Source organism: Aspergillus multicolor, assembly GCF_047715735.1.
Source record: "Aspergillus multicolor strain CBS 133.54 unplaced genomic scaffold BDW74scaffold_8, whole genome shotgun sequence".
In the NCBI taxonomy this organism is placed as follows: domain Eukaryota; kingdom Fungi; phylum Ascomycota; class Eurotiomycetes; order Eurotiales; family Aspergillaceae; genus Aspergillus; species Aspergillus multicolor.
Window position 1 is genome coordinate 25,246 of NW_027395959.1, and position 25,605 is coordinate 50,850.

A 25,605-nucleotide genomic window follows, 5' to 3' on the forward strand; every position below is an offset into this window, starting at 1 on the left:
GATGTGTTCTTCGTAGCGCAGGGCGCGGAGCAGCCGACCCGCAATTGGTCTGGGAATGCCAGATAGGAAGAAACGTGGCGGAGTGATAAGATCCCAAGATGAGACTGTCGGGATGACACACTCCACCAACCATCGTCCGACACTCTTATGGAGGCGAGATCGCAAGGCCATTCATGAGCTTGGGAAGGGGCTTGCGCCGGGCATTGTTGGCAGTCTTCGATACCCGGGGCGCCCCATGAATCATGCGGGGCTCTTTCATGAGACTGGCGTCGAGTTTCGCGGGGGCTATTCAGGGTCAGTGCCATTACATCAGTTTTGGGGCTCTAGGTGGTTGCAGACCTCGTGTGACCACTCGGGTGTAGTCCCCGGAGATACTCTGCTGCGGCCTACCCGCGGCAAATGAGGCGGCACTTGCTGTCCTCCAGAGATGGTTCGAGGTATCAGACAGAAAGTCTGTCGTGGACCGGCCGGAGAAGATGGACGACCGGCCTCTGTTACGCTTCGACAAGACAATCTCATCAAAGAGCGTTATTCTCGGGTCTCTCGCCTTGGGGTTTACACGTTCCCTGTCACTAATGAACTCGTTGAACCCTATCCATGTTAGCACACTTTCATCCAGAACCAAACGGAATTAGCTTACCTTGGGTTTGTGATAGGACACCGATGTATTCAGCATGCTCGCTTGGCAAGCTCTTGCAGAATGCATCCATGTCAAAACTGTAAGTAAGGCCTGCTTTCTTCTTATCACCGCTCGCTGGCTTGAGATACTTTTTGTATGTGTAGAACAAGCTGGCAAAGCATCGGACGAACGCAGCCCGCACCTGCTCGGGGTAAAAGGCGACGGGACAAACAATGCAAATCTGGTGTGCGCATCTGTTGTGTACCTGCGTCTTACAGGATACACACTTGAACATGTTCTCATCTGCCCGTTCGTCGCAGATCGTGCACACCGCCTTGTCATCCCAAGGTTGAAGCTGCAGGCAATGACCCTCCACCCAAGACGTTCCGTCGTTGTTATGAATTGGCTGGACTGCGGGCTGGGGAACAATAGTGGATGCAGCGACAGTAGACTGCGCGTAGACCGAGGGGGCATATGTAGACTGAAAATCGGTGTTCGACGTGCTGACAGACAAGTTCGGTGCATGGCCAAGGAAAGGTGCACTGGGCCGCCGAGGAACCTGGCGCATGTCCATTCCAAAAGACGAGCTGCGCCGAGATGCAGCGTCAAAGTGGCCAGATCGCTTCTCACGAAGGGAAGCTTGAAGCGCCATGCCTGAGTCGTTGCGTGGAGTCGCTGGTGGCGGCGGGAAGTGACCAGAGATGGGCGAGCTATCCCTTGGAGACGGAGGAGATCCGGGCTTGAAGGTCGACCCGGTTCCCGGTCGGTCCGAGCTTTTGGATGAATATCCTCGTGATGGTGCTTGTTCGTTACGGGCATGCAGAAAGGCATTGAAAATAAGCGGCAAATGCGAGTTCGGGGAAACAGCAGTCTGACCGAAAGCATTCGAGTTGAGACTGACGTACTTGGACAATTGTGTTGGCTGTGCTCTGGAAGAGTAGATGGAGGCATTCTCGGACATGAATGCGTCGTATGGGAAGGTCTCGACAGCGTAGGCAGGAGGGCCTGTAGGCACTCCGTATCGACTGTGATGAGGAGCGGCGAGTTGCAGCAGAGAGTGAAGCTTTCGTCGCTGGTGACGGGGGAGCGGGGTCGGCTTGACCGTGCTCTCAATGATATCTTGATCTAGGTCCACCAGAACAAAGTCATCGGAAGGAAGCTCTACCTTTTCGTACCGCCGCTCGATACCAACAATATACGGGCAGGGCGCCTCCAAAGCTTGGATCAGTCGCGCAGGGAGGATGGGAATCAGCACGCCGGACCACGGGATAGGGAACAAGAGGTCCACCAAAGCTCGAGTAGCAAGGTACAACATGGACGTGTGCGAGGACAGAAAGATGATGCGGGATTCGGTCAGAGCATACTCAAACAGTATCATGATGTTCGACAATGACAGTGTTCGGAACAGGGCGTAGATATCCGTGTTTCGAGACCCGGGCAGCTCATTGGTGGCTTCCTTACGAGCGAATAGCCGCAAGTCACGTACGGCCAGTTCCACTTGGGTTTTAGAGGTGTTGGGAGCGAATGCCTCCGTGCATAGGTTCATCACGTATCGTTCCAAAGGCTGCCAGGAACCCATTCGAGGAGAAGCCGGCGGAATGCGTTGGATGCTGTTGTCAGTCATGGGGACGATGACCGCCTTCAGCCATTCCTTCCAAAAGCTAGTCATGTTCTCCTCTCGTCCCAGAATGCCATAGGCACGTGGAATCCAGAAACCAGTATCTCCATCAGTCAGTCCCTCGATTTTCGATGCCGCTCCGTGACGCACTGGGCGCAGGAGATCGGTCATCAATCCGATCTTCTCTTCGACGGCACTGATTTCGTCTTCCAGTTGTTCTCTTGACTCGGATCCGGAGGGCACGGTAGGAAGCTGAGCCAAAAGTCGGGAGAGCTTAGCTCGCTCCTGAGCCAACCGTTCCCCTAGGCTTGCCGCCAATTCACGTTCTTCGTCCGTCATATTATCTTTTCGCCACTCCTCGCAGCACTTTTCTAACTGGTCCGCCGCTTCATGGTTCAATGGGATCCAGACAATGGCGCAGATAGCATGCAGACGTGAACCGTTGTCGCTCGTCATCACGAAACCATGCCAAGTTGACCGCGGTCTCTGATCGGACGAAACGATATTGACGTCGTTTGGGAATGCAAACATCGGCACATAGTCAGGGAAGTTGGCACGCTGTTTCGAGTCTTCGGGCATGCCCTTCGGGGGGTAGCGGTCGAGGAGGACGGGTTCGAATCTGCGCTTTAACGGATGCATGGTAGGGGAGATTTCTAACGGCTGAGGAGCTGGAATTACGGAGTTGTAGTTACTAAGGCGTCGCGAGGTTCGAATTGATGCTGTCCAACATTAGCAGGTTAACATAGAGCCCACAATTGAAAAACGTACCTTGACGAGCAACTGACGGCTGTCTCTTCATACTGTTCATGTCGCGAAAAGACATGTGCCGTCGCACACTCCCAATGCTCGATCGAAGCAATCCCGACTGGGGCGGCTCCTCGGAGATGATTTTCTGAGTGCGTAATCTGGACCGAGGCCGCGAGGTGGCCGGCGTGATCGCGCCTGCGCTCAGGCTCAGGTCCGTCAGAAACGTCTCTCTCTCCGAGGCAAACTTGACCAAAGCTTTGTCAAAGTCGAATTCCTCCAAGCCCAGAAATTGGGAGGCCCGCGGTGACGGTGCACCTCCGCTTACACCGCCGCTGTTACCACCCTTGATTGTCATGCTGCTGCGGTTGCTGTGCGTGCCGTTTGCGTTGCCATTGGCATTGGGGTCTGAGTCTTCGGAGCGAAAAGAGAGGCGTTGGAAGGAGCCACGAGGGCCGATAACGGAGGAGCTTCGAGAAAGAAACCCGTCGAAGCGATCGTGGGCAGCTTCGGCGTCGGCATCTTCTTCGATAATATCGGTAACCGCAGGGCCGGGCGCGGTGTTACTGGCAATCCGGTATTCATCGCCTAGCTTGCGAAAGGTTTCAAGTATCTCCGAGCCGTCGACACCGGCGATCCAGAAGTAGTCTGCGAGCGGGGTGGTGGGCGTCTCGGTAGAGGAGGAGGAAGTGGAAAAGGGCATGTTGGTGTGAGGTCGGGTCGGTTCTGCGGGGTTGAGATCATGAATCGTTCAAGGAAAGTCGTGGGCTTCGTCACAACATTGAGTCGGAGATCAATCAGTAGACGACTCGAGCGGCTCAGCAGCGACAGAGCGGAGGGGAGAGGTTCGCGAGGGAATTCAGCGATCAGGGGCGAAAAGAACGGACAGGACTAGCATAAGTGTGGGATTTGCGACGGGATCGCGCAGTCGGGCTGGCGGCTGGTGGCTGGTGGCTGAAAGTCTGCAAGGCAGGACGAGATATTGAAAGGAGAGAAGAGTAAAAATATGAACGAGACGAGAAGGATAGGACAGCCGCAGAGATAAGGGCGGAGGGGCGAGGAGTGGTGGTGGAGGAGAAGAAGAGACGTTCGTGGGCGCCGATCTGGATGGAGAGAAAAAGGAGGTGGAGGGCTCTTACCAGCGGAGCAGAGCACATACACAACCTAGAAGAGACATTCACCCTAGGGAATTATAGCTCATGATTTTCTTCAGACTTTCTTTACTTTGCGTCTGTTCTTCTGTTCCCTGTTTACATTGAGTTTTGGCTTTTGATCTTTTATTCTGATGGTATTTGCTTTTTCTCGCGTTGCGTGGAAGGGGCAGCAGTGCAGTGTGCAGTCCAGCGACAGCCCTGTCCAGGTCGCACGAGCAAGGACCTCCCGGCGGCCAGTCTTTTATTCTTCAAAGCACCTCTCCTTGCAAAATCGACTGTGCGACAGTTTCAGACACGGAAGAAAAAGCGACAGTCCCAATGTGCCAGCACAATGGGTCGCGGACGGGGTAGCAAAAGCAAAGTGTCTACCTAAAGAGAGTCTGGACATCGGTAGAAGCAGACTACTGCAAGTGTGCGTCCCTAGCTGCAGCCACCACCCCCCTCCTCTGGCCAGGAACCTGCCTCCGCCTTCCACCACGTTGAGACGTGACTTATAGTTGGTGAGTTATAACTCCTGAGCTGGGAGAGTGCTACGGATGAGGACCGTGAACCTCCAAGTGGGGACCAACTGCTAGAGTGGGCTCTGGAGAACGACTGTTCGAGACAACCATGGATCGCTGGCTCCCAGAAATGGTCCTCACGAAAGCAACACTCGGGCGCTCCAACAATGACGATTATGTTCAAGGGTCAATCTATTCGACAGTATGTGGTTAGTGCTGACTCTGGCATGAACTCCTCAGCCGTTCCTTCAGAGTCAAGAATCCAGAGTCAAGGCTCAGCTGCCGAGGCAACCCGACAATCTGGCCAGTCTGGACTCCATCGCCCACCCGTGACTCCAATCGATGCCTGTCATTAACGGCCGCTTATATATAACCTCTTGGCGACTGCGCTTACACCCGCTGCGCTCCCTGAGTTTCTACCTCTCTTGGGCTTCTATCTCATCCCCTCATACATACTTTGGAGCACAGAGCAACCATCTTAGACCCGAGTTGGCGATCTGTGGATCTGGAGTCGGAGTCCCGAGCCAGACTGGGCAAATCAACCAGCGATCACTGGGGCTCGCGATTCATGAAACGATCGTGCACTGGTAGAGACCCCTTCACAGGGAGAACCGCCTCTATTTGTAGACCGGTTCCTATACCAAGCAACCAGCATTCCCCTATCTGCCTCTACCCATCTCCTCCCAGCAACCACCCGATGATTGCACAAGAGAGCAAGTAATACAGGCCCCCTTCTGGCTACACCGTACAACAACGCTAGCCTATGAGCAGATCGTGCAACCACCGATGATTAAACTTTATACCAAGGGTGCTTGGCTGTCGTTCCCGCAGTCAAGAGTCCCGGAAGTCTACGGTTTGAAACCTGAGTGGCTTGCAGTCTGCGCGGCTCAGTTATATATATCCGAACCGGATCCCGATGTTTCAACTATAAACAGCACCGTCACACGTAGTGCATAGACCTTCTGGAAACTCAGGGATACTTAGGCGACGTATGACAGAAACACCAAAAGATAAAGTAAATCGATCAACCACATTATAACCTAGGTGTCAAGGTGAAAACCGTAAACCATACAAACAGGGCAGTATGACAATGGGGCTTGGTATCTCGGAGTCACTCCGATCTCTCGGCAGCGGAGCGGGACCTCTACAAAAAGTCCATCCAATGACTCAGTCCATTAAATCCATCCATACCAACCCATATAAACACTCAACTTCCATACCACCAAGATCAAATAAACAAAAAGAAAAAGAACAATCCAAGATGTCCCCAAAACTCCTGATCTTCGACTTCGACGGCACGCTCTTCGACTCCCTCGCCGCAATAACCACCTCGGTGGAACTAACCTTCAACAAACTCCTCCCCTCCTACACCCCAGACGCCACCGAACTAAACAGACTGATCTCAATCGGCGCACCGCCAGAGATAACATTCAAAGCGTTGCAGCCCGCAGATGAGAGAAACGCCTCATTCGACGAAGAAACCTGGGTAACGACGTACCGCAAAATCTATGCGGAGCACGGCCACCCGCTTACGAAGCCGTACCCCGGCGCAAAAGAGGTTCTTGTTAAGTTGCGTGATACCGGGGCTCAGCTTGCGATTATCAGCAACAAGGCTGTGGCTGCTATCCACTCTGCGCTAACGGGCCATGGGCTCTCTGGGCTCATTCATGAGGATCTGATTATCGGGGAGCCGATGTTTACTGGTGGGAAGAGGAAGCCGCATCCTGAAGGTTTCAGTGAGGTGTTGCTGCCCAGGCTCAAGGCGGTTTATGGGGAGGAGGCTTGTGTGTATGGTCAGGGGGAGGTGCTGATGGTGGGCGATACGATTACGGATATCCTGTTTGCGAGGAATATTGGGGCGAAGGTTGTTTGGTGTCGGTTTGGGCAGGGCAATGCAGCTGATTGCGAGAGGGAGAAGCCGGATTATGCGATTGATCGGTTGGTAGATGTTCTTGGGGTTGCGGATGGGATGGAGATTGTATAGATGCATGAGCTTAAGATTTCTAGATGTGTATATAAGTGTTCAAGACCATACATATGTCGACGATTTGTTGGAAAGCACTAAGCAGAATCGAGCAATTTTGGTCAGTCTCCATATTTTATCCACCACATATACTCGGAGAGTCACGACAAGAAGATGAGGCAATCCAATTGCACAACTGCAGGCTTTCAGCTCACTCCAAATCAAGCATCATACTGCATATTCATGATGCCTTGAACATCCAGTTGCTCCGCCAGATCGAACAATTCCTGTGGCTCGAGACCGACAGTGCTGTCAACGGCGAATATATCCCAGTCAAGCTCTTGTTCCGGTACTGTCCCTACCACTGGCGTCGTTCCTGACCCTTCCATTATGTTCGTTGCTTCCATAGTCTCCCCACTTGGAACAGGAAAAGAGTTGGAACCCGCATTCCCCAGCGTAAGCGGCCTGACAACCCTTCTCAAACAATCCAGCTCAACCTTCCTCAACGGCGCCGCCAGATTCCCCTTCTGTACAAGCACATCCATAACAAAATCCGCATTCTCGAGCCAGGTCTGTTCGGGCGCAAGGCTCGGCGCGATAACACTGATAATGTGTAATAAGAAGGTTGATGCGAACGCGTCTTCAATCTGGAAAGGCAGAAAGGCTTCGATTCGGTCTGAGTCGGCCAGTGTCCGGAGCGTCTGAAGAACTGTTTGGGCTGACTCGACGCAACAGTGCAGCAGGGAAGAGACAACAGGAGAGAGCGGGATGGCTAGGGGTGTCGGCGTCGAATGGGTGGGAGTTTGCGGCTGGCTCTGGGCATGTTCGATGTGAGCGTGAAGGGCACACATCACAAGTGGACGGGTTGTAAGGACGACGCACTGCTAAGAGTCAGGTCCTGAAATCAAAAATGACAAGGCGACTTACATGATGGTACGCAAGGATCAATCGCGTTGCTGCACGAGACGCCCGGCTTAATGAGCCATAAAAGTGTGTCCTCAACAAATCATTCAGATCCTGTGAAAGTTCTGCTAGATTACGGAAGATAGACTGCGTGTCTTTAAGAAGAGTTCCGTCAAACTCGGCGCCGACACCGTATACAGCTGGAGTCATTAGACTCAACCAGCCAAATGCAGGAAGAGCTTACTGGTGAGAATGCGTGCACTTAGCCTGGCAAGCTGGACATGTAATGTAAGCATCTTCTCCTCCACGCTCCCTTCGGCAAAGAGCTTGACAGTAATATCCTCGTCGCGAATGGAGCTCGGTGCCCCAATAAGCGCAGAGAAATCCCTATCGAGCATATACACCATCCAAAAGAGAGTCTTGCAGCGGCGGGTTAACACCTCGCCATCTAAATGCTCCGGGACATGGCGGTGAATGCCTTCAATAATGCAGACGCGAAGAGCAAACCCTATCTATGGCTGGTTTAGTAAATTTGAAACACAAGCATAGAAATGTCTTACATGTTGGAAAGCAGCAACTCGCATATCGACAGACTGAAGATACAGTGCTGCTAATGTAAGCGCTTGGATACACTGCATCTGTTCCGCATGTAGCCCAGACATGCCTGGCATGAGCGCCATAGCCCGTGACGCATACTGGTAGCCATCTGGAGGGGCATTCACTTGCCGACTCGGCGCCAGAAACGCTTTGCCGAATGCTATGATGAGTAGGTACTGCGCGAACCAAATACGCATCTGCCCTACGCGCTCCTCCGGCTTGCTATAGAAAGTATGCAAGTCCCGAACAAATGTGGTCTCATCTATTATATAGAACAATGGACCGAAATGGAAACGCACCGTGTGAAGTAAGTACAGACCGTAATCCATGGGAGGTAAGTCGGACAGATCTGGTACTTCTTCGGCGGGTAGCGGATGCCATTTCAACATAAAGGCTGTGCCGTCTATGTTCCAGGGATCTGGTGGGTTGTTTGCGTCTGGGACCTGCTTTCCTAGCAGAGCGAGGACACGCCGGCAGAAGGACCATGAGGACGACGGGCCCATGTACCAAAACCTTCCGTCAGGCGACCTTGCGAACGAGTATTCCGTCTCAGTTAATGGGTTCTGTGTGAATAACGAACGGGATCGATATTGTACCAGCGGTTGGTTGTCTGTCTCCAGCACATTCTCAGAGAGAGTCTGGCGCGACCTGCTATATAGTGCGGGCGAATTGCGGCGCTCTAACTCGCGGAGGTAACTGCACTCTTAGCAAGCAGACCCTTGTCGTGAAGTTATGGTATTTACCTCTCTGGCACTGAGACGCGGGAGTCATCGACGTAGTGACATCGGCGCTTTCTTTTGGCGCAGCGCATACATGGGTTTGTCCCCGAACACTTCACCTTCATAGTCCGACATCGCTCGCATCTGGGGAGGTCCGGTTAGGTCTGACAGCGATAGACTATAGCGAGACTCACGCCTTCTGGACCTTTTTGGCCCTTGAGGGCTCAGCGGTCGTCATATTCCCAACCCAGCGGGCTCATGATGTTGCGGAGATAAGAGACGAAAATGTCGGAACGGGATGCCGACAGTCGGATCGATTAGTAAGAGCCATTGTAATTGGTTCATGACGGACTATATTCATTAGTACTGCAGTACTTATTGCATGATAATTAGAAGATTTAAAGGACAATTGATAGTAATTTGGTAAATGATTGGAACTGAGGTCATGGTGGCTCCGAGGCGAGCAAGGACTGGAAGGCACATGGTTCCTCCCAAATACGGACGGACACCACACAACCAGTGGGTAGGAACAGACTTCCGGCAGGAAGAGTCATTCTGTCACAACTTTGATGTTCGAGTCAAGAAACGCTTCTCAAGTCACAAAAAGCTCGTTTCAACATCTCCGCGCTCTAGTTCTGCTATTCATTACAACGCATTTGCTAGCCATCGCCAACCGCCGCTATGCCCGAGTACACTACACTTCCTACCCTGCGAGGGTGCTTGAACGCGCTTCTCTCGTGGTTACCACATAAATGTAGCCCCCGACAACACGAATTCATCCAAGCCGAAGAGGAGTTTCTCACCTTCTGCGGAATAACATCGAGAGCCGGCCGGAGAAGCAAGATATGGCGCATCGAGTCGACAGACAACACGTCCGAGATTCCATCTTACCTCTTGACCTTGATCGAAGACTATAGCATCGCTATGAGGCCGATTGAAAGTGCTGCTACGGCTGTAGACAATCCCATCCCAAGCCGTCCCCGAATTGACGCGATTCTGAATCACGTCCTGGCCTCCGTCAAGCGCAGGGTCCTGGCAAACCTCACAGAACAAGAGCAATCCGAGGCCTGTGGAAGACTACAAAGAATTTTCTGGAGCTATGAGCAGGTCGTCCATCTGGCAGATACGGCTCAGAGGCAGGGTAATATTTTGGACTGCGCGGTGGACTATGTACTGTGGCATGGAAACCAACCTGGGCTGGAAACTAATCTCATTGTCGTTCGAGCCAGCAAGCCGGTCGGCACCAATGGAGATGAACAATGTCGCCCAGTTCTTGCTGCCATGTGTACGTCCCTTCTTCATATCAAATGCCGTACTAACTAGACGCAGCGTTGATACAGCATAATCGAACGAAACACAGCGCCAACAAAGAGACATATGGGGTATTGACTGATGGTTATGAATGGGTATTCTTGCATATAGACAAGAAATACAAGGTTAGTAGTCCGCGGCCTTGACGCACAACAATATACTGACAAAAATGTTCTCGTAGCTTTCATCATTGAAATTGAGCTGGACCATGGACCACCAAGCAGTCGTCAATCAGTTCAGCAAGGTGATCCACAAGGCATTCGAACTCAAGCTATCATGCCCCGAGGATGAACTGCCGGATTTGGTGTGGAACAAAGAAGCAAGGGAAACAGCCACAATTTGGAATTCACCCAAATGGAAAAAAGATTACCGGGATGAGGAGAGCTCTGACGAGGAACCTGAACAGGAATGCCCTGGTACGTATTAATCTTGTTGGACTGTTGTGAGCCTCCTGACCCGAGTTGCATAACAGACTTCAAAACTCTACAAACCAAATGGTTCGCCGACCTCGAAACGCAGTTCCGTCGTTTCAAAAACTCCAACGTCGATAATAATACACCTGATGCCTCTCGCCGACTTCATGCTCATATCCACCCAGAGAAGCTCAGTTCGACCTTTAACGATTAGGCGTCTTCCTTCTGGACATGATGCCAGTGTTCGACGTGATGCTTCAGCAAGTGGGCGCTCAGAATGCCCAAACGCATATGGTCACCACGTGTGACAGGCCGACTGCCGGGTCAATGCCAGCAAGAATTGATGAAGAATTCTTTTTGGTCTTTTCGGTTATTTCCTAGAGGCAAGGTAGGAAACTCGTTGATTTCCTTGACACGATGAACATGAACTGAAAGCGCCAGGTATATTCTACTACAGTAAACCACAGCTTCAATGCTAGATTGGATCTATACAATCTTTGTCAGCAAGCTACGAAGTCTCATTCGTCTTGCTCAACAACCCTGGCAGTAGATGGCGGGAGGAAATAGAGTGACGGGGAGAAGGAGCGTGGCCGGGGTATCGTTGAACGAAAGACTTATATTCAGATTGTTTTGGATCAACCATCCTGAGGTTTTGTTCTTTGTGCTTTTCCATCAGCGAGTCTCGTAGAGTCAATCCCAGAGACTTTACAGGGTATATATACTCTTCAACAAAATAAGAAAATTGTCGGATGGAATTCCGATGGAGTCGGGAGAGATTAGTCATGCGGGGTTGACCTTGACTCATTGTGAAAGGTCAAGAGACCTTTCTCCAACATCTAAACTGATACTGCAATCGTGCAGCAAGTGTCCAATCTTACCAATTCTTCCTAAATCTCTCGTTTTTGAGCTACTGCCGTAGTAGCTCGTCACCACCATGGCCTTCAATCTAACCCTAACATTCATCGGATGCGGTATGCCCCTCTCAGTCCTCCCACCCAAAGGCCTTCTCTGACCTATTGACACAGGAAACATGGGCTCCGCAATTCTTAGCGGCGTTCTCGATGCATCAACCTCACCAGAAATACCTTGCCCGTTCAATCGTATAATAGCCTGCACGAAGACCCAAAAATCCGCGGAAACTCTTGCAGCGCGGTACAAGGGCCACAAATCACCTATCGAGCTTTCTTACCTCGCAGATTCCAACTCCACGGCTGCATCGCAGTCTGATGTCATCATCCTCGGCTGCAAGCCGTATCTCGTTGACGCGGTTCTTGCTGAGCCGGGTCTGGCTGATGCATTGGCCGGGAGGTTAGTGATTAGTATTATTGCAGGCAAGACGATAGAGGTCCTCTCTGAAACGATATCCAAGAACAAAAGTCAGAACTCATCAACGGCAGCCGTCGTCGCACGCGCAATACCCAACGTCGCAGCTAGTATCCGCGAAAGCATGACAGTCATCGAGCTCCCCGCCGCGCCCTCACCAACGAAGGAACACAGCGACATCATCACGTGGATATTCTCGCGGATCGGACAGACGAAGATCATTAGCCCGGATCTGTTCGACTGCGGATCTATGCTCATGGCCTCCATCGCGACGATGTCGGTTGCCGTCGATGGAATCCTGGACGGGTGTGTGGCGGAGGGGATGAAGAGGTCTGAGGCGAACGAGATGACGGCGCAGTGTTTGCTTGGGCTTGCGAAGTTGTTGCAGGAGGGCCACCATCCTGCTGTGCTGCGCGAGAGTATTTCGAGTCCGAGGGGGTGCACGATTCAGGGGTTGCTTGCTGTTGAGAAGGCGGGGGTGAGGAGTGCGTTTGCGGACAGTGTGATTGCGGGGACGCAGCATCTGAAGAAGTTACAAGGGAAGGAGTAGACAGGTTGTATCTGTTGGATGTGACTTGACTATGGATAGTTATTTGGCTACATAGAGCATATAGACGGAATCTTTTCAGGAAATCACATATCCTTCTTGGGGCTTCGCGTTAGCAAGAAATATGCAATAGCTAAGTGGGTGGGCAGTAACCCACGCATTCGGCATACACATATTAACATACTAAGACCCCGGGCAGCTCGGTCAAGCTTACACACACCGCAATACATCCATATCTACGCTCTCGGGGCTAGAACATCCGACATCGGGTCTATCACTATTCCACAAGCCCAACTTGCTCATACGCTCTTCGCCCAGTGACAAATTGATGCAAGCTTTTGACAGTGAGCTCTAGCATGGCAGTGCCAAGCAGAGCTCTAGGCAAACATCGAGACAGCCGGCTTCATCTCAATAAGGATCCCTATAAAGGCCGACGGAATCGGAGAATCAGCTCGCATTCGGCCAAGCAAGGAAATCCCAGCACCGCTCGATCGATCTTATCGGCGATGTTCTGCTGAGTTCGGTTGTGGCTTTGATATTGGTACTGAATACTCCGTGTTTATGCGCCTCAAATTTAGCGAGATGTATTTGCTTCTGTTCGCAAAAGCAATATCGGTTAGGTGGTAAGGCTTTAGCGGGGATCGGCACAGAGGTTTCCTCCAGCAAAACCAATACCATATATTGACGCCTGTGCGCAGTATCCGTACGGACCTGTGAGCTGATTCTCTGCGGTCAGATTGACGTTTCAAGACGGCGAATCTTGCCCAGATAGCCAGCCATTGAGCAAGCGAGTCGAGGTGAAGCCATTGCGGTACCTGGGGCACATTGAGGATGATATGCTGCCATCATTCACCATGCTGACTAGTCAAGTACACAAGCCATGCTCGCACCCAGAGCCTTTCAGGCAAAGCTTTGTTCCTAGAAATCTTCCCCAGGTTATTATTATTTTGATGATTATTGCTGACGATCGCCATTAGACCTGACATCAGCTTACAGGGAAATAATTCCGTTCCCACTCATAGAGACCTAGCCGAGCGACAGCTGTATGGTGCATAACTTACGGCCTACTAGTTTTCTACGCTTTGTCGAGTGCATGTTTGCCGGCGAGCCTTGTGGGGATATATAGCGACGTCTACCGCAGAGGCAGGTCGCGGTTTCCTCATCCATTTTCCTTTGAGCAGCAGTCGGGATGAAGATTCTCACGACTCTAGCGTACGGGCTGGCCACCTTGCGGCTTGTGACTGGCACGCCTGCCGACATTCCCAATGTCTTTTCATCGTCCCACATTACTCGCCAGCATCTGAGCTCACTTCAAGTCCAACGGGAGCTGGGCGGCATTGTCTCTGCGGAGACCACTATATTCGGTCCTGATGATGAACGCTACGAGAATGCTACAGAGCCCTGGAATACCGTCGCCAGCCCGCGTATCCAGGTCGTCATCCAGCCGGGCGAAGAAGCTGATGTGTCTGCCATTGTACGCCTGCATCCTCTTCTTCCTTCCATTCCGTACAAATGCATAGTGCCATTCGGCTGACTTCTAGCAATTGTAGGTCCAATATTGCAACGACAACAGCCTCGCCTTCCTCGCCCGCAACCGCGCCCACGGCGGCGCCTCAACGCTCAATTCCTTCAACGGCGTACAAATCGATCTCTCGCCCTTCTCAAACATTTCCATAAACCCCTGCGGCGAATCAGCCTGGTTCGGCGGCGGCGTATTCGATGGCCAAGCTGTAGCATATCTCTGGGAAAGGGGATACGTTACGCCAACAGGTGCCTGTGACTGTGTCTCTATGATGGGGCCGGGTCTAGGCGGAGGGCATGGCCGACTTGAAGGTCTATACGGGATGATCAGTGACAATATCCTGCAGCTGAACTTTGTGCTCGGCAACGGGACAGCAATTACCGTGAACTCAACCTCGCATCCGGATCTGCTCTGGGCTATGAGAGGTGCTGGACATAATTTTGGCATCGTCACGAGCTTCGAGAGTAAGATCTACCCGCGCGGACCGGAGACATGGCATTACCATCACTATGTTTGGGACGGTGAGAAGCTGGAAATCCTGTTTGAGGCGCTGAATGCGTTACATGGGAATGGGTCGACGCCCGTGGATATGGCGCAGAATTGGGGCAGCTTCTTTATGGACTCTACTCTCGACGCACACAATCCATTGATACAGTGGTCCTTTGCATACCGAGGCTCTGCAGAGGAAGCAGCGCCCCTTCTAGTCCCGTTCAATGCTATCCCTTCGCTGTCCGAGGAATACGGCGACCTACCCTACCCAGGTATCGCAGCAACGCAGGGCCTCGACGCGGACAGCATTGTCTGCCAGCATGGCAACAGGATCATTTCTGCTACGGCTGGGTTACAGGTGTACAACGTCACCGCAGAGCGACAGATATTCGAGAGTTTCCGCCGCCAGATTTCAAGCAACCCGCAACTTGCAGCAGGCGGCGTCATCGAGCATGATGGATACAGCACTGCCGCAGTGGATGCACACGACCCAGCGGACTCGGCGTACCCATTCCGGTCGGATCATCATCTCATGCTTATAAACATCGGCCTTCTGCCAAACAATACGGACCCTGACTTGGAGAGGGATGCGTGGGAGTGGGCTGCTGAAGTCCGGGATCTTTGGAACGCGGGCCAGCCGGAGCGAAAGGCGCATGCGTACGTCAACTATGCGAATGGAATGGAGTCTGTGGAGGAGAAATATGGACATGAAGCTTGGAGATTGAAGAGGCTGAGGGCGTTGAAAGAGGCGTACGATCCGGACAACAGATTCCGGTTCTATAATCCGATTGTGCAGCCGTAACCCTAAGTCGATCTCAATCTACATGGATGATCCAGTGCAGACGATGGGTATATCTAAACCAACAATATAATGTATAATACACCTTCATAGTGACTAGTTGAATATATTTACTTGGGTAATAACTGAAAGATGTTCCCGTTGTCCCTATCGGCGTATCTTTCGAGGTTACGGAGTGCTGCCAGAAGGTGAGTTCTTCATTGCTTCATTATATAACACGAAACCTGGTATCTAGAAGGTCTGCATAGATTGCCTTCACTAATTATACCCAAAAGATCGAAACCTTAACTCCAAACCCAGCCCATTCCCAACCACAACATCCAACCCTAAATCCGATACCGAAAATGCCGGTTCTCCCTATCCGTCAAATCCTCAAAGCCCTCCATCGCAACCTCCGCCGCATTCACGGCCGCCTCATCTAGTAGCCCCACGCGGCGCTTCCGCCGATTCTCCCAGGCACAATACACCGTGTAGATAACCTGCAATCCCATTGCGCCGGCATAGGATCCCGCAAGGCCCTTGATTGCTGTCGGGTACCGCGGTGTCTCGGCGTGGAGGAAGAGGTGTGGACCGGCAATGTTGCCGGCGCAGTAGAGGCTATCCGTTCTCACTGTCAGTGTCTAGATCAAAGTTGAAAGAGGAGTGGGAATGGGGATCATACACAAAATATATACCCAGTACGGTACTCCTCTTCGTATGCCCCGCTGTATTAAGGCCCGGCAACGTCCAGTTGAGGATTATGGGGGCGCCCAGGATCCCCTGGAGCCAGCACATTGCAACGAGGGCGAAGCGGTGACGCTCGATGCTGATTTTCATTATACCAATTAGACCGGCTAGGCCGGGGATGCAGGATACTGTCATGGCGGTTGGTTAGCCAAAAAATCTTTATGCGGAACGGCAGTGCAGGTATTCTAGGATGGGCAATACGTACGGACAATCGTGACGCCTAGCATATTCGGCACCTTGGAGAGATACCCAAATGCAATGACCATGACGAGCTCGAACGCCCCAACGGGAGTCTGCAGCAGACTCGTGCGCAACGGGCTATATCCGAAGCCTTTGATAATGGCAGCCAGGAAGTTCGCTACGCCGCCGTTAAGAATGCCGTAGCAGATGGCCATTAGGTACAGTAGCCACTGCCGCGGGTCGACCAGGGCCTCTTTGATCTGGGATGTATTGATCCGCGGCTGCTTGAGGCCCGTCTGGTTCCGCGAGATGCGCCATACTGCGACGATGCGCTCATACTCGGAAAGCATTTTTGCGTTGTGTGGGCCGTCGGGGAGGTACGCGTAGATCACGAAGCCCCAGGCTATTGTCATCGAGCCGACGATCTATTATATATATTAGTGGTTATTGATTAAGTCTAACCGGAAGGAGGGCGTCGAAGTCTCGTACCAGGTATATAAGCTTCCACTGCGGAACCGCCAGTCCTTCTGCATGTCCGGCGCCGTATGCGAGCAATGCACCAACTATAGCGGAGATGCCGTTCATAGAAAGCCAGTACGAGCTCCGTAGACTCTGCTCCTCGCGCGTCCATAGCATGGACGTGAGGATAATGAATGCGGGGGAGACAACAGCCTCTAACAGACCGAGGAAGAAGCGGATCGCGAAGAAGCCGGCGAAGTTAAAGACGGCGGCCTAATGTATCATACTCGTTAGGTCTCGCTAGCATAAACGTCAAAGGTGGCTTACCTGCAGCATACACACGCCGCCCCAGACAAAGAGCATCACCCCGATCAACCGTCCAACTGGGTAGCGCTGCAAAAGCAGCTGCCAGGGATAGGCGCCCACCAGCCAGCCGATGTATAGCGCGGACGAAACCCAGGAGTAGTCGTCACCTGTCATGTTGGTATCTTCTTGCAGGCCATATGCGTTGGAGTAATTGAGTCTAGATGAACTGTGTCAACAACCTCGCGTTCCTCTTCGCGGCGTCGTGTAGCAAGTACTTACGTCTGCTTGTCGAGGAAACTCAACATGTATGTAACCATCATCTACTGCATCATTAGCCCTAACTGCCAAAAAGAGTGGTTACACTGCTGCGTACCAACGGCAAAACATAAAAGTCAAGTTTCCTGCGGACCTTCACAGCGTCCCTTTCTAGCTGGGCCTCATCATACTGCAGAGCCCGCTGGAAGTAATCCCTGCCAACCTCATTCAAGTCCATGTTCATGTTCTTGCCAGTGAAGCGCTCCAGCCAGCTGACAGGTATAGACCTGCTACTTCCGTAGCCATGGTCGTGATCAGACGCCGATATGATGGCCTCATCGACCTCTTTGGGAACAGACATATTGCTGTTGGCGGTGTCGAATTGAGAATCTGTCTGTTGTTACGGGAAGTAGATCTTACAGCGTAGAGGAGACGATTTTATAATTCGACCCTGCAGCAAGCAAGGGTTATGTGATGGGACTTGCTGTTGGGGCAGGAGTTAGGGCTATCTCGCCCAATCGCGGTTCGATCTGATATCTCGCTAGCGCTGTGTACCGTGATGCTGGCTGCGGGGTACTTCGCGCTGATAGCATGGCGATAGCTTAAATGATAGCGTTTGATAGTGAGAGCTATTTCATTGGATGAGCTATCATCTCGCTGCGGAGCTTCTGGTACGTTAGTACCATTGGATACCTCGAAGTCTACATGTGTATAAAAGCAGGCCTAAATAATTCAACTGCTACCATAAACACTCACTGCAATTCAATTCATGATGGGCTCCATTAGCATGACTGAGACCATCGCCCCCATGTCGCAGTTCCCTCCGCCTGCCAAATTATGGCAAACTATCCGAGACGAAAAGCGCGCTGAACAGCTGTCGAGGATCCCCCATGACTGGAGACTGCAGCCATCGCAGTACCCGGCAAAAAACCGGGCCGATGTACGGCCCATCGCCACTACATCCGGGATCCTTTCCGAAAGAGAACTCGAAATCACAGGCGAAAAGTACGATGCAACGTCCCTCGCCGCAGAGATCGCCAAGGGCACGTACACGGCTGTTGAAACAGTGACGGCATTCTGCAAACGCGCTGCAATCTGCCAGCAGCTTTGTCAAGCATTGACGGAGATCTGTTTCAGCGAAGCGATTGAAAAGGCAAAAAAGCTAGATGAGTACTTCGAGAGAACTGGCGGGAAGACGGTGGGCCCTCTACATGGTTTGCCCATGACTTTCAAGGTACGTCGCGGGAATCATATCTCGAACCATAGAGCTAATGCGTCCTTGCTACAGGAGTGCTTCCACGTCAAAGGATACGATGCGTCCAATGGGTATATCTCGCGCTGCTTCGACCCTTCCACCACGACAACCCCGATCATCCAGCTGGTCGAGGACGCCGGTGCAGTCGTCATTGCAAAAACCAACGTCCCGCAGACGATGCTCGTAGCCGAGTGCGAAAACAATGTCTTTGGGCGCACAAAAAACCCCATCGTCAACCACCTATCGTGCGGTGGAAGCAGTGGCGGCGAAGGGGCACTTTCAGCATTTAGAGGAAACGCCTTGGGTATAGGAACCGATGTGGGTGGTTCCATCAGGTATGTTCACAGAGCCGTTAACTGTGGCAATGACACAATATTGATTGAGTGGGTGCAGACTTCCCGCCGCGTTCAACAGCGTATATGGTTACAAACCATCAGTTGGTATCCTTCCCTTCATCGGATACGCCGCCTCCGGCTGGACCGGTGTCAATACCGGCATTCCTGCTGTCCTTGGGCCCATCGGACACTCCATTCGAGACCTCAGGCTGCTCACTAAAGCCGTTCGCGAGCGGAAACCATGGCTCTTTGACCCAGCCGTTATCCATGGCGTCATGGAATCCCCTGATCCCGCACTCGAGACGAAGCCTATCGTTGGTATCCTTCACGAGTCAGGCGTCACGCCTCATCCTCCCATCCGCCGTGCTCTCCGCGAGGCCCAGCTCAAAGTTGAGGCCGCCGGCTACGAAGTTAGAGACTTCACTCCTGTCTGCCCAGACTTTGCCGAGTTAAGAGAGATCAGTAGTCAGTTGTTTACCGTTGATGGAGCTTCGTACGCGAAGCGAGAACTGGCCAGGGCAGGCGAACCCGTTGTACCTTCAGTAACCAATTTCGGCTTCTTCGACATGCCCAGAAAGACGCACGAGGAGATGTGGCAGTGGAATACTAAAAAGGGACAAATGCAGAAGGAAATGCTGGATGCGTGGCAGCAACTAGGTATTGACGTGCTCATTGCGCCCGCTGCACCGCACACTCCGATCCCTCCGGAACATTGCACTTCGGAGCTGTACACAGTTGCATGGAACGCTGTAGATGTGAGGTTGCCTTTTCATACCATATGGTACTCGCTAACAGTGGTTCCAGTATCCCGCGATAATCATTCCGTTCACGAAGGCGGTTCCTCAACTGGAACCCAAGAATAACGCATTCCAGCCAAAGCATGACTTAGACCAGAGGGTCCAGGCACTGTGTAAGTCCGGTGATCAGGTGAAAATCGTTCCTTGGGGCTAATAATGGCAGATGACCCAGAGCTCATGGCTGGGGCGCCAGTCTCCCTTCAATTTGTCGCCCCGAGACTGCAAGACGCGGCTTTGCTCAGGTACGCCGAAGAGCTGGATAAGGTGCTGAATGAGACCAAGATAGCATAGATTGAGAACAATGCCGAACCGTAGCAACGATGGTTATCATAGCCAGTAGTTCTTCCTCTTCCTTATCTATGCTATCGCATCCCACCGCTCGACCCACAGCGTATCTCGGGTCTGGCCCGTCTGGGGTACATGCGAAAGACTCCACCTACTGCTGTGTATAAAGTGAACCAGTGGCTAGCACGATAAGACTGGAGAGTCAAGAGATCTTTGCTTGTAAAAGGTATAAGTTGAAACCAGAGCTTACACGGCCATGGACTCGGAAGTTCAATTGCAACGGCACTATCAAGTCTGCCTCATAGGCTCCGGGGGAGTCGGCACCATCGCATCTGTTGTTCTCAAAAAATCCGACCGGGCCCACCTTACTTGCGTCCTTCGATCCAAATACAGCTATGTCGCCAAGCACGGATGGGATATCGACTCCATCGACCACGGGAAGCTTTCAGGGTGGAAGCCTCATCGCATAGTGTGCTCTGCCGTCGACGCTGCAACAGATGAAAATGGAGAGCGGGTGGAATACGACTACGTCGTTGTGTGCACAAAGCAGTTGCCGAGTTTGAATCCTGTCATTGGCATGATAGCTCCCGTGATGACGCCAGGAAGAACAACAGTCGTCATGATCCAGAACGGAATGGGGATTGAGGAGGAAATCATCAAGGCCTGGCCGGGAAATGTGGTAATGAGCAGTGTCAGCCATATCGGGAGCTCGATCCAGGAGCCCAATGTCGTGGTACAAGTCGGCAAAGATGTATCTAAGATGGGCCCACATCTCCACGCGGGTGTCGATGATTTGAGAAGCATTGAAAAAGCCAGGGAGTTTGTTGATATGTACCTAAGTGGGGGCGCTAGCGTGTGTGAACTGATTGAGGATATCCAGGTCGCGAGATGGGAAAAATTGTTGTGGAACGGAACTTTCAACACTGTCTGCGCGCTGATGAGAATGGACGTCGGCGAGCTGCAGAGAAGCAAAGGGAGAGAGTCCATGCTTGTGCCGATGATGTGGGAGATTTGGAACATTGCCAAAGCGGCCGGCCATCCTTTGCCAGAGTCAATTGTGCAGTGGATGGCGTATAGGTTGCCGGATGACTGTGACTATCGACCAAGTATGTTGCTCGATCTGGAAAACGGACGGCCAATGGAGCTGGAGGTCATTCTGGGAAACGCATTGACGAAAGCTGAAGAGCTCGGGGTGAACACGCCACACATGATAACAGTCCACAAGTTGCTAAAGCTGGAAGAGTGGAGATGCCAGGAAAGACACAGTCTTTAGTTGTCACTACAATGGTATAGGCGCATTTGGCCAACGCATCCAGTCCCAGGTCCCTCCAGCATCGCGAGCTGGCCAGATCTGGTCAACGCAAAAGGACCTGGTGCACCTTGCAGTTACTATAGGTCGAGCGTAGCAGATATCGTCAAACAAACGAGTCGCATGGCTCCGGTCCTCCAGCTTCTCTAGTTCGCACGCCGCAATAAACAAAGGCCATAGCGAGAGTTTGGTTTCTTGAGGCGATCCGGAAATGTGAGCTATGACCTCGTACGCCATGCTCAGGGCCTCCATATCCGCTTCCATCGAGGTTCCCGGGCGGTTGAATAGGCGAAACAGATAGAGTAGTGCAGCTGCTCTCCAAGTGTATGCATGAGACAAAAGTTTTCGCGATATTTGCAGTGACAAGGAACGGTCCCGTATGGGGCGCCAACTCTCTAATTGTGCCCTTATGCAAGCTTCTCTTTCAAGTAGGTCATTGTCTTCCGCCGCGAGGCTATGAGACTCAATGAGTCTCCATTCGCCGGATTTCACGTCTTGGGCGAGCGCGGCGAGCTTCGAAAGAATCGGAGACAAGGAGGCCGTGAGCCCCATCAGCCGGTCAGCATGGCACATGGTGTATTCATCAAGCCAGACTGACGAGTCAATCTTGGGGCGCTTCATTTGTGAGAGTGAAATCAGGAGATCTTGCCGGGCCATCCCTCTAACAAAATACTTGGCCATGCCGCTCAGCGCGTTTCTCTCCTGCGTGTGATAAGCCAGAATCATGGCGACATTGTCAATAAGTGCAGACAGCACAGCTCCATCGCCATCCGATTGAGGGTCCACGAGCTGCCACTTCGTCAGCTGGGTAGTGATACATATCTCCGGTTCTAACATACCTCCACTCCACAAAGAGCAAGCAAAATCATCAATGCCAGCTCTGGGTCGTTTTCTTCCTCGTTAATCAAGCGTAAGCGACTGACAAGACGTAGCTTGCGATTTGACACCAGGGCAGAGTCCACAGCGCCTTTGAGATAGTTTTCTCCTATAGCAGCTAACGCATCACCCACTGCTGTAGGGCTCTGCTGCAGAAGGGACATGACAGCTCCGTTCATCTCGCGGATAAAGCAGTCATCGCTCATCACCATCTCTGAAGGATGTCTCATAAAGTAAACCTCGATCAGTGGTCTATCCGCCGCGAGGATCTCGCTCAAACAGATCGGCGCGGGTCCTTTCTGTGGATATCGCGACCTGGTTGAAACTTCCATAATCACTGATCTCATGTAATCATCGGCGCTATTTCTTGAGCTCGTTATGAGCCAAGTATCCCTAGCCATCTGATCCATCATTCTCTTGCATCCTCTGGGAATCTCGCTTGGTGCCCATTGAAGGGGCATGCGCTGACTCAAGTAGGCAGACGCTTGGTGGTCCGTTGCCACCGAGTCGGGCGAGGCACTGGGGCGTCTAGACGGGCCTTCGTACGTAGAGTAGCCGCTGCATTGGCGGCGTCGACGAGCGCAAGTCCCACATGACGGATGCACCTCGTCGCACTTGATCTTGGCCTGCTTGCAGTCCTTGCAACCTCTGCGAGATCGGGCCATGTTGCTATCCCAAATACACTTGTAGTAGACTCGGGACTTGAGCTAGAAGCAGTTGAGAGCTTCGATATGGGTCAGATTGAGCTATCAGACTGATGAATGTCTTATTCTCAGGGGTCTTGAGAAGAGATAGCGCGAAAGAACCCCGCTTTATGCTATCGGTATCAGATAGCCTCCGCGAAGTCTGATTTGGAGTTGCCAAGGCGATCCTTTAATGTACCAATCTCGATCATACGCTAGTACAGATACCCTTCAGCACTCACTCGAAATGGCCCGGTGTGACTTCTGGGAAAAATGGAGCCGGCATCACTTCGCAGACATACACAACGCGGAACATATGACATTGACTCCGCAAAGGCAGTCTTTGACGACTGTTTTGCCGCCCATGTATCTTACGTCGATAAAGGCCTTCCACAGTGCCTGCCTATGATTGCTTTAGTAATGAAAGAGAAAACTGAAGAAGCTGAGGGCTTAGAGCATGGTCCTGCACCTCAGCTTGGTGAAGATGGTAGCACTGTCGTATACCTGCATGGACATCCAGGTACCAGGGTAGTAGAGTTGACGAGGGAAGGTACCTTGAATCCGGTCAAAGTGTGCATCGTAGCCACGAAAGGTAACATCCCTCAAGTCTGAATCGAACAATTACTGAATCTTCCCAGTGGATGGTCTCGTCCTCTCCTCAGCATCTAACGGTCATACGTTCAACTACCGCTCTGCGGTGATCCACGGAACATGTAGCCTTGTCAAAAGCAAGGCCATTAAGCGCGCGGTGATGCGTGCGGTCACCAACCACATTGTTCCCAACAGATGGGAGAAAGTGAACCCAGTGGCTTCCTATCGAATCAGCTTGGTTTCCGTGATCAAGGTCAGCATTGATAGTTTGTCCGTCAAAGCCCGCACTGGTCCACCCGGGAATCAACCAAGAGACAGAGAAATTGACGGACCGGACAACGAGAGTCCTCCGTGGGTGGGTATCGTTCCGGTGTGGGAACAATTAGGAGATCTAGCAAGATCCGGATTGATTCCTGGAGGGAGGGTATCCGAAAGCCTTACAGGATACATTGGGAGAAGAAACAATAGGCAGCAAGCTTATTTGAAGTTAGCAGCGGGTTAATATGTACATGACCGTTGTTCAGGGTAGAGAATCCTGTACTTACTACCCCCTAGTGTCAATCACCTAAATGCTATGCTCCGTCACCACCACCGCTCGGATAGTTTCGGAATCAAATTAGCAAGTCGAGCGCGTCCGTAGCGTCAAGCTCGTGGCTAATATCGCTGTCGAAGCTTCATGCCGCGAACGCCCTCCCCGTTCCCTTTTTAAAGCAGTCTTCGCACTTTTTCCGACGCAGCTTCGGGGCTGGAACATCACCATCATCAGCATGTCTCACTGTATATACATGTAGTTGCAAGCCAAAACGACTGGTGTTGTCATCCCGGAGTGTAGAGGTAAGGACGTTGCTCGTGGTTTCCCAATTTCTGACAGCGGTACCGGTACCTTAAAGCGGCGGCATCCCTCCCAGATATATTTCCGCTTCCCCGCATAAGTCTTGAACACCGATCCATCCGCAGCAGTTGGAGGAAAGCTCCCATTTCAGTTGAGAATTCCTCACTGGTATTGATGATGCATCGTGCATAATAGACTGCTTTAGTCCTCCGAGTCACCTCTTTCATACGTCGCCAAAAATTTGACACCGCAATGAACCTCCTCTCCCTTCTCCCCAAATCGAAGACTCCAAATGAATCCTCAGCCCTCTACGGTCTCGATCATGCGGTTCTCAACGTTCCCGTTCCACCGTCCTCTATGTGGATGAATCTCGGCTATTGGAAGGTTCTTCCCCTATTGCACCCAACGATCCTGACGTGATCGACGTATTCCCGAAGCCACGGCGACGAAAGAGACCTGACCGAGACCAGGACACAACCGACTTTCCGACCGCCTGCGCCGCCCTCCTAGACCAAGTCTTGATTACAGCATCGCTGCTAGACGAGAATGGAGATGCGACTTCACATTCGGTGGGAAAAAAGCTTGGGTTGCTCGACGTTGGAATCGGGTGCGGGGATCAGTCTGTGCGGATTCTGGGATACAAACGGAGGATGCGCGGCGGGTTAGCTGCAAATGACATTGCAGATGTTGATGGAAAGGTCAGCGATGCAACAAAGCCGCTGTTTGATTCCTACGTCGGCATCACATCCATTCCTATCCAGGCCCAGTTCGCCAAGCAACGAATCGAAGGCGAGCAATCGCTATTAAAGCCGCGGGCTCAAATCTTCTGCGCAGACGCCGCGAATCCTTTATCTTGGGACACCAATATGAAAGCATCCCTACCCCCTTCTTCATCTGCCCAAGAAGCAGAAGAGAACTGGCTCTTAGCCCTTGACACCCTCTACCACTTCTCTCCCTCCCGCGCCCCTCTCTTCAAATACACCCATTCTACGCTGCACGCCTCTATAATGGCTTTCGACCTCCTCCTCCCGACTCCCAAGCCCTCATTCTGGGCACGCCTGATGCTCCGTATCCTATGCCTATTCGCAGGGACGCCCTATACGAACTTCCTCACGCAGGATGAGTACACCGCACTCCTGGTTGATGCCGGATACGATCTATCGAAAATTACCTTTAGAGACATATCGGATGACGTGTTCCACGGGATTGCAGGATATATTAACTCTCGGGAAGAGGTGTTGAAGGCCTACGGGCTGGGTGGGAGCAAGGGGATGAAGAAGTATGGAGGCGCTGGGAAGCTCTTTGGGTGGTGGGCTAGGACGGGAGTTGTCAAGGGGTTTATCATTGTTGCTAGAGCTTGAGCGTTTGGGGTCTGGTTAGGAGAGATATGCGCATCTGAAAGTTGGCTAGAAGTTGCAGGTCTTCGCAACCTTGGCGGCCCGCCGGACATGCGGGCTCAGCTCTGCCCTGCATATTTATCATGATCCACCTGCTT

General features: G+C 52.1%; 11 protein-coding genes across 11 annotated transcripts; 7 read left to right on the plus strand and 4 right to left on the minus strand.

Moving 5' to 3' along the window:
* Positions 1 to 105: 105 nt before the first annotated feature.
* On the minus strand, positions 106 to 3,975 carry BDW74DRAFT_131816 (dDENN domain protein). The gene is made up of 4 exons (XM_073722299.1): positions 3,006 to 3,975; positions 641 to 2,956; positions 340 to 591; positions 106 to 285 (listed from the first exon to the last, which is right to left on the minus strand). The coding sequence occupies exons 1-4, from the start codon at positions 3,682 to 3,684 to the stop codon at positions 146 to 148; spliced, it is 3,387 nt and encodes a 1,128-aa protein (XP_073585101.1). The 5' UTR covers positions 3,685 to 3,975; the 3' UTR covers positions 106 to 145.
* Positions 3,976 to 5,846: 1,871 nt separating this feature from the next.
* BDW74DRAFT_131822 (HAD family hydrolase) lies at positions 5,847 to 6,719 on the plus strand. The gene has a single exon (XM_073722300.1). It carries the CDS (start codon positions 5,897 to 5,899, stop codon positions 6,617 to 6,619), a length of 723 nt encoding a protein of 240 aa, XP_073585102.1. The 5' UTR covers positions 5,847 to 5,896; the 3' UTR covers positions 6,620 to 6,719.
* Positions 6,720 to 9,069, minus strand: BDW74DRAFT_190112 (uncharacterized protein). The gene is made up of 6 exons (XM_073732113.1): positions 9,012 to 9,069; positions 8,842 to 8,961; positions 8,062 to 8,794; positions 7,746 to 8,013; positions 7,526 to 7,701; positions 6,720 to 7,479 (listed from the first exon to the last, which is right to left on the minus strand). The coding sequence occupies exons 1-6, from the start codon at positions 9,053 to 9,055 to the stop codon at positions 6,820 to 6,822; spliced, it is 2,001 nt and encodes a 666-aa protein (XP_073585103.1). The 5' UTR covers positions 9,056 to 9,069; the 3' UTR covers positions 6,720 to 6,819.
* Positions 9,070 to 9,498: 429 nt separating this feature from the next.
* Positions 9,499 to 10,755, plus strand: BDW74DRAFT_176708 (uncharacterized protein; the record flags this gene model as incomplete). The annotated part of the gene is made up of 4 exons (XM_073728703.1): positions 9,499 to 10,102; positions 10,147 to 10,253; positions 10,310 to 10,544; positions 10,601 to 10,755. 4 exons carry the CDS (start codon positions 9,499 to 9,501, stop codon positions 10,753 to 10,755), a joined length of 1,101 nt encoding a protein of 366 aa, XP_073585104.1.
* A 633-nt stretch (positions 10,756 to 11,388) lies between these two features.
* On the plus strand, positions 11,389 to 12,439 carry BDW74DRAFT_150220 (pyrroline-5-carboxylate reductase family protein). Its single transcript, XM_073723984.1, has 2 exons — positions 11,389 to 11,512; positions 11,567 to 12,439. The coding sequence occupies exons 1-2, from the start codon at positions 11,476 to 11,478 to the stop codon at positions 12,412 to 12,414; spliced, it is 885 nt and encodes a 294-aa protein (XP_073585105.1). The 5' UTR covers positions 11,389 to 11,475; the 3' UTR covers positions 12,415 to 12,439.
* A 1,161-nt stretch (positions 12,440 to 13,600) lies between these two features.
* Positions 13,601 to 15,224, plus strand: BDW74DRAFT_167106 (FAD-binding oxidoreductase; the record flags this gene model as incomplete). Its single annotated transcript, XM_073726657.1, has 2 exons — positions 13,601 to 13,885; positions 13,962 to 15,224. The coding sequence occupies 2 exons, from the start codon at positions 13,601 to 13,603 to the stop codon at positions 15,222 to 15,224; spliced, it is 1,548 nt and encodes a 515-aa protein (XP_073585106.1).
* A 230-nt stretch (positions 15,225 to 15,454) lies between these two features.
* On the minus strand, positions 15,455 to 17,385 carry BDW74DRAFT_190114 (putative MFS allantoate transporter; the record flags this gene model as incomplete). The annotated part of the gene is made up of 7 exons (XM_073732114.1): positions 15,455 to 15,818; positions 15,883 to 16,075; positions 16,153 to 16,552; positions 16,644 to 16,859; positions 16,914 to 17,109; positions 17,172 to 17,212; positions 17,266 to 17,385. The coding sequence occupies 7 exons, from the start codon at positions 17,383 to 17,385 to the stop codon at positions 15,548 to 15,550; spliced, it is 1,437 nt and encodes a 478-aa protein (XP_073585107.1). The 3' UTR covers positions 15,455 to 15,547.
* Positions 17,386 to 17,919: 534 nt separating this feature from the next.
* Positions 17,920 to 19,825, plus strand: BDW74DRAFT_176712 (uncharacterized protein; the record flags this gene model as incomplete). The annotated part of the gene is made up of 5 exons (XM_073728704.1): positions 17,920 to 18,381; positions 18,436 to 18,737; positions 18,796 to 19,492; positions 19,542 to 19,647; positions 19,698 to 19,825. 5 exons carry the CDS (start codon positions 17,920 to 17,922, stop codon positions 19,823 to 19,825), a joined length of 1,695 nt encoding a protein of 564 aa, XP_073585108.1.
* Positions 19,826 to 20,075: 250 nt separating this feature from the next.
* On the plus strand, positions 20,076 to 21,092 carry BDW74DRAFT_176713 (ketopantoate reductase family protein; the record flags this gene model as incomplete). Its single annotated transcript, XM_073728705.1, has 1 exon — positions 20,076 to 21,092. One exon carries the CDS (start codon positions 20,076 to 20,078, stop codon positions 21,090 to 21,092), a length of 1,017 nt encoding a protein of 338 aa, XP_073585109.1.
* Positions 21,093 to 21,174: 82 nt separating this feature from the next.
* Positions 21,175 to 22,669, minus strand: BDW74DRAFT_176714 (Zn(II)2Cys6 transcription factor; the record flags this gene model as incomplete). Its single annotated transcript, XM_073728706.1, has 3 exons — positions 21,175 to 21,208; positions 21,286 to 21,917; positions 21,968 to 22,669. 3 exons carry the CDS (start codon positions 22,667 to 22,669, stop codon positions 21,175 to 21,177), a joined length of 1,368 nt encoding a protein of 455 aa, XP_073585110.1.
* A 1,562-nt stretch (positions 22,670 to 24,231) lies between these two features.
* On the plus strand, positions 24,232 to 25,519 carry BDW74DRAFT_131846 (uncharacterized protein). Its single transcript, XM_073722301.1, has 2 exons — positions 24,232 to 24,494; positions 24,581 to 25,519. Exons 1-2 carry the CDS (start codon positions 24,363 to 24,365, stop codon positions 25,469 to 25,471), a joined length of 1,023 nt encoding a protein of 340 aa, XP_073585111.1. The 5' UTR covers positions 24,232 to 24,362; the 3' UTR covers positions 25,472 to 25,519.
* The last annotated feature ends 86 nt before the right edge of the window (positions 25,520 to 25,605 follow it).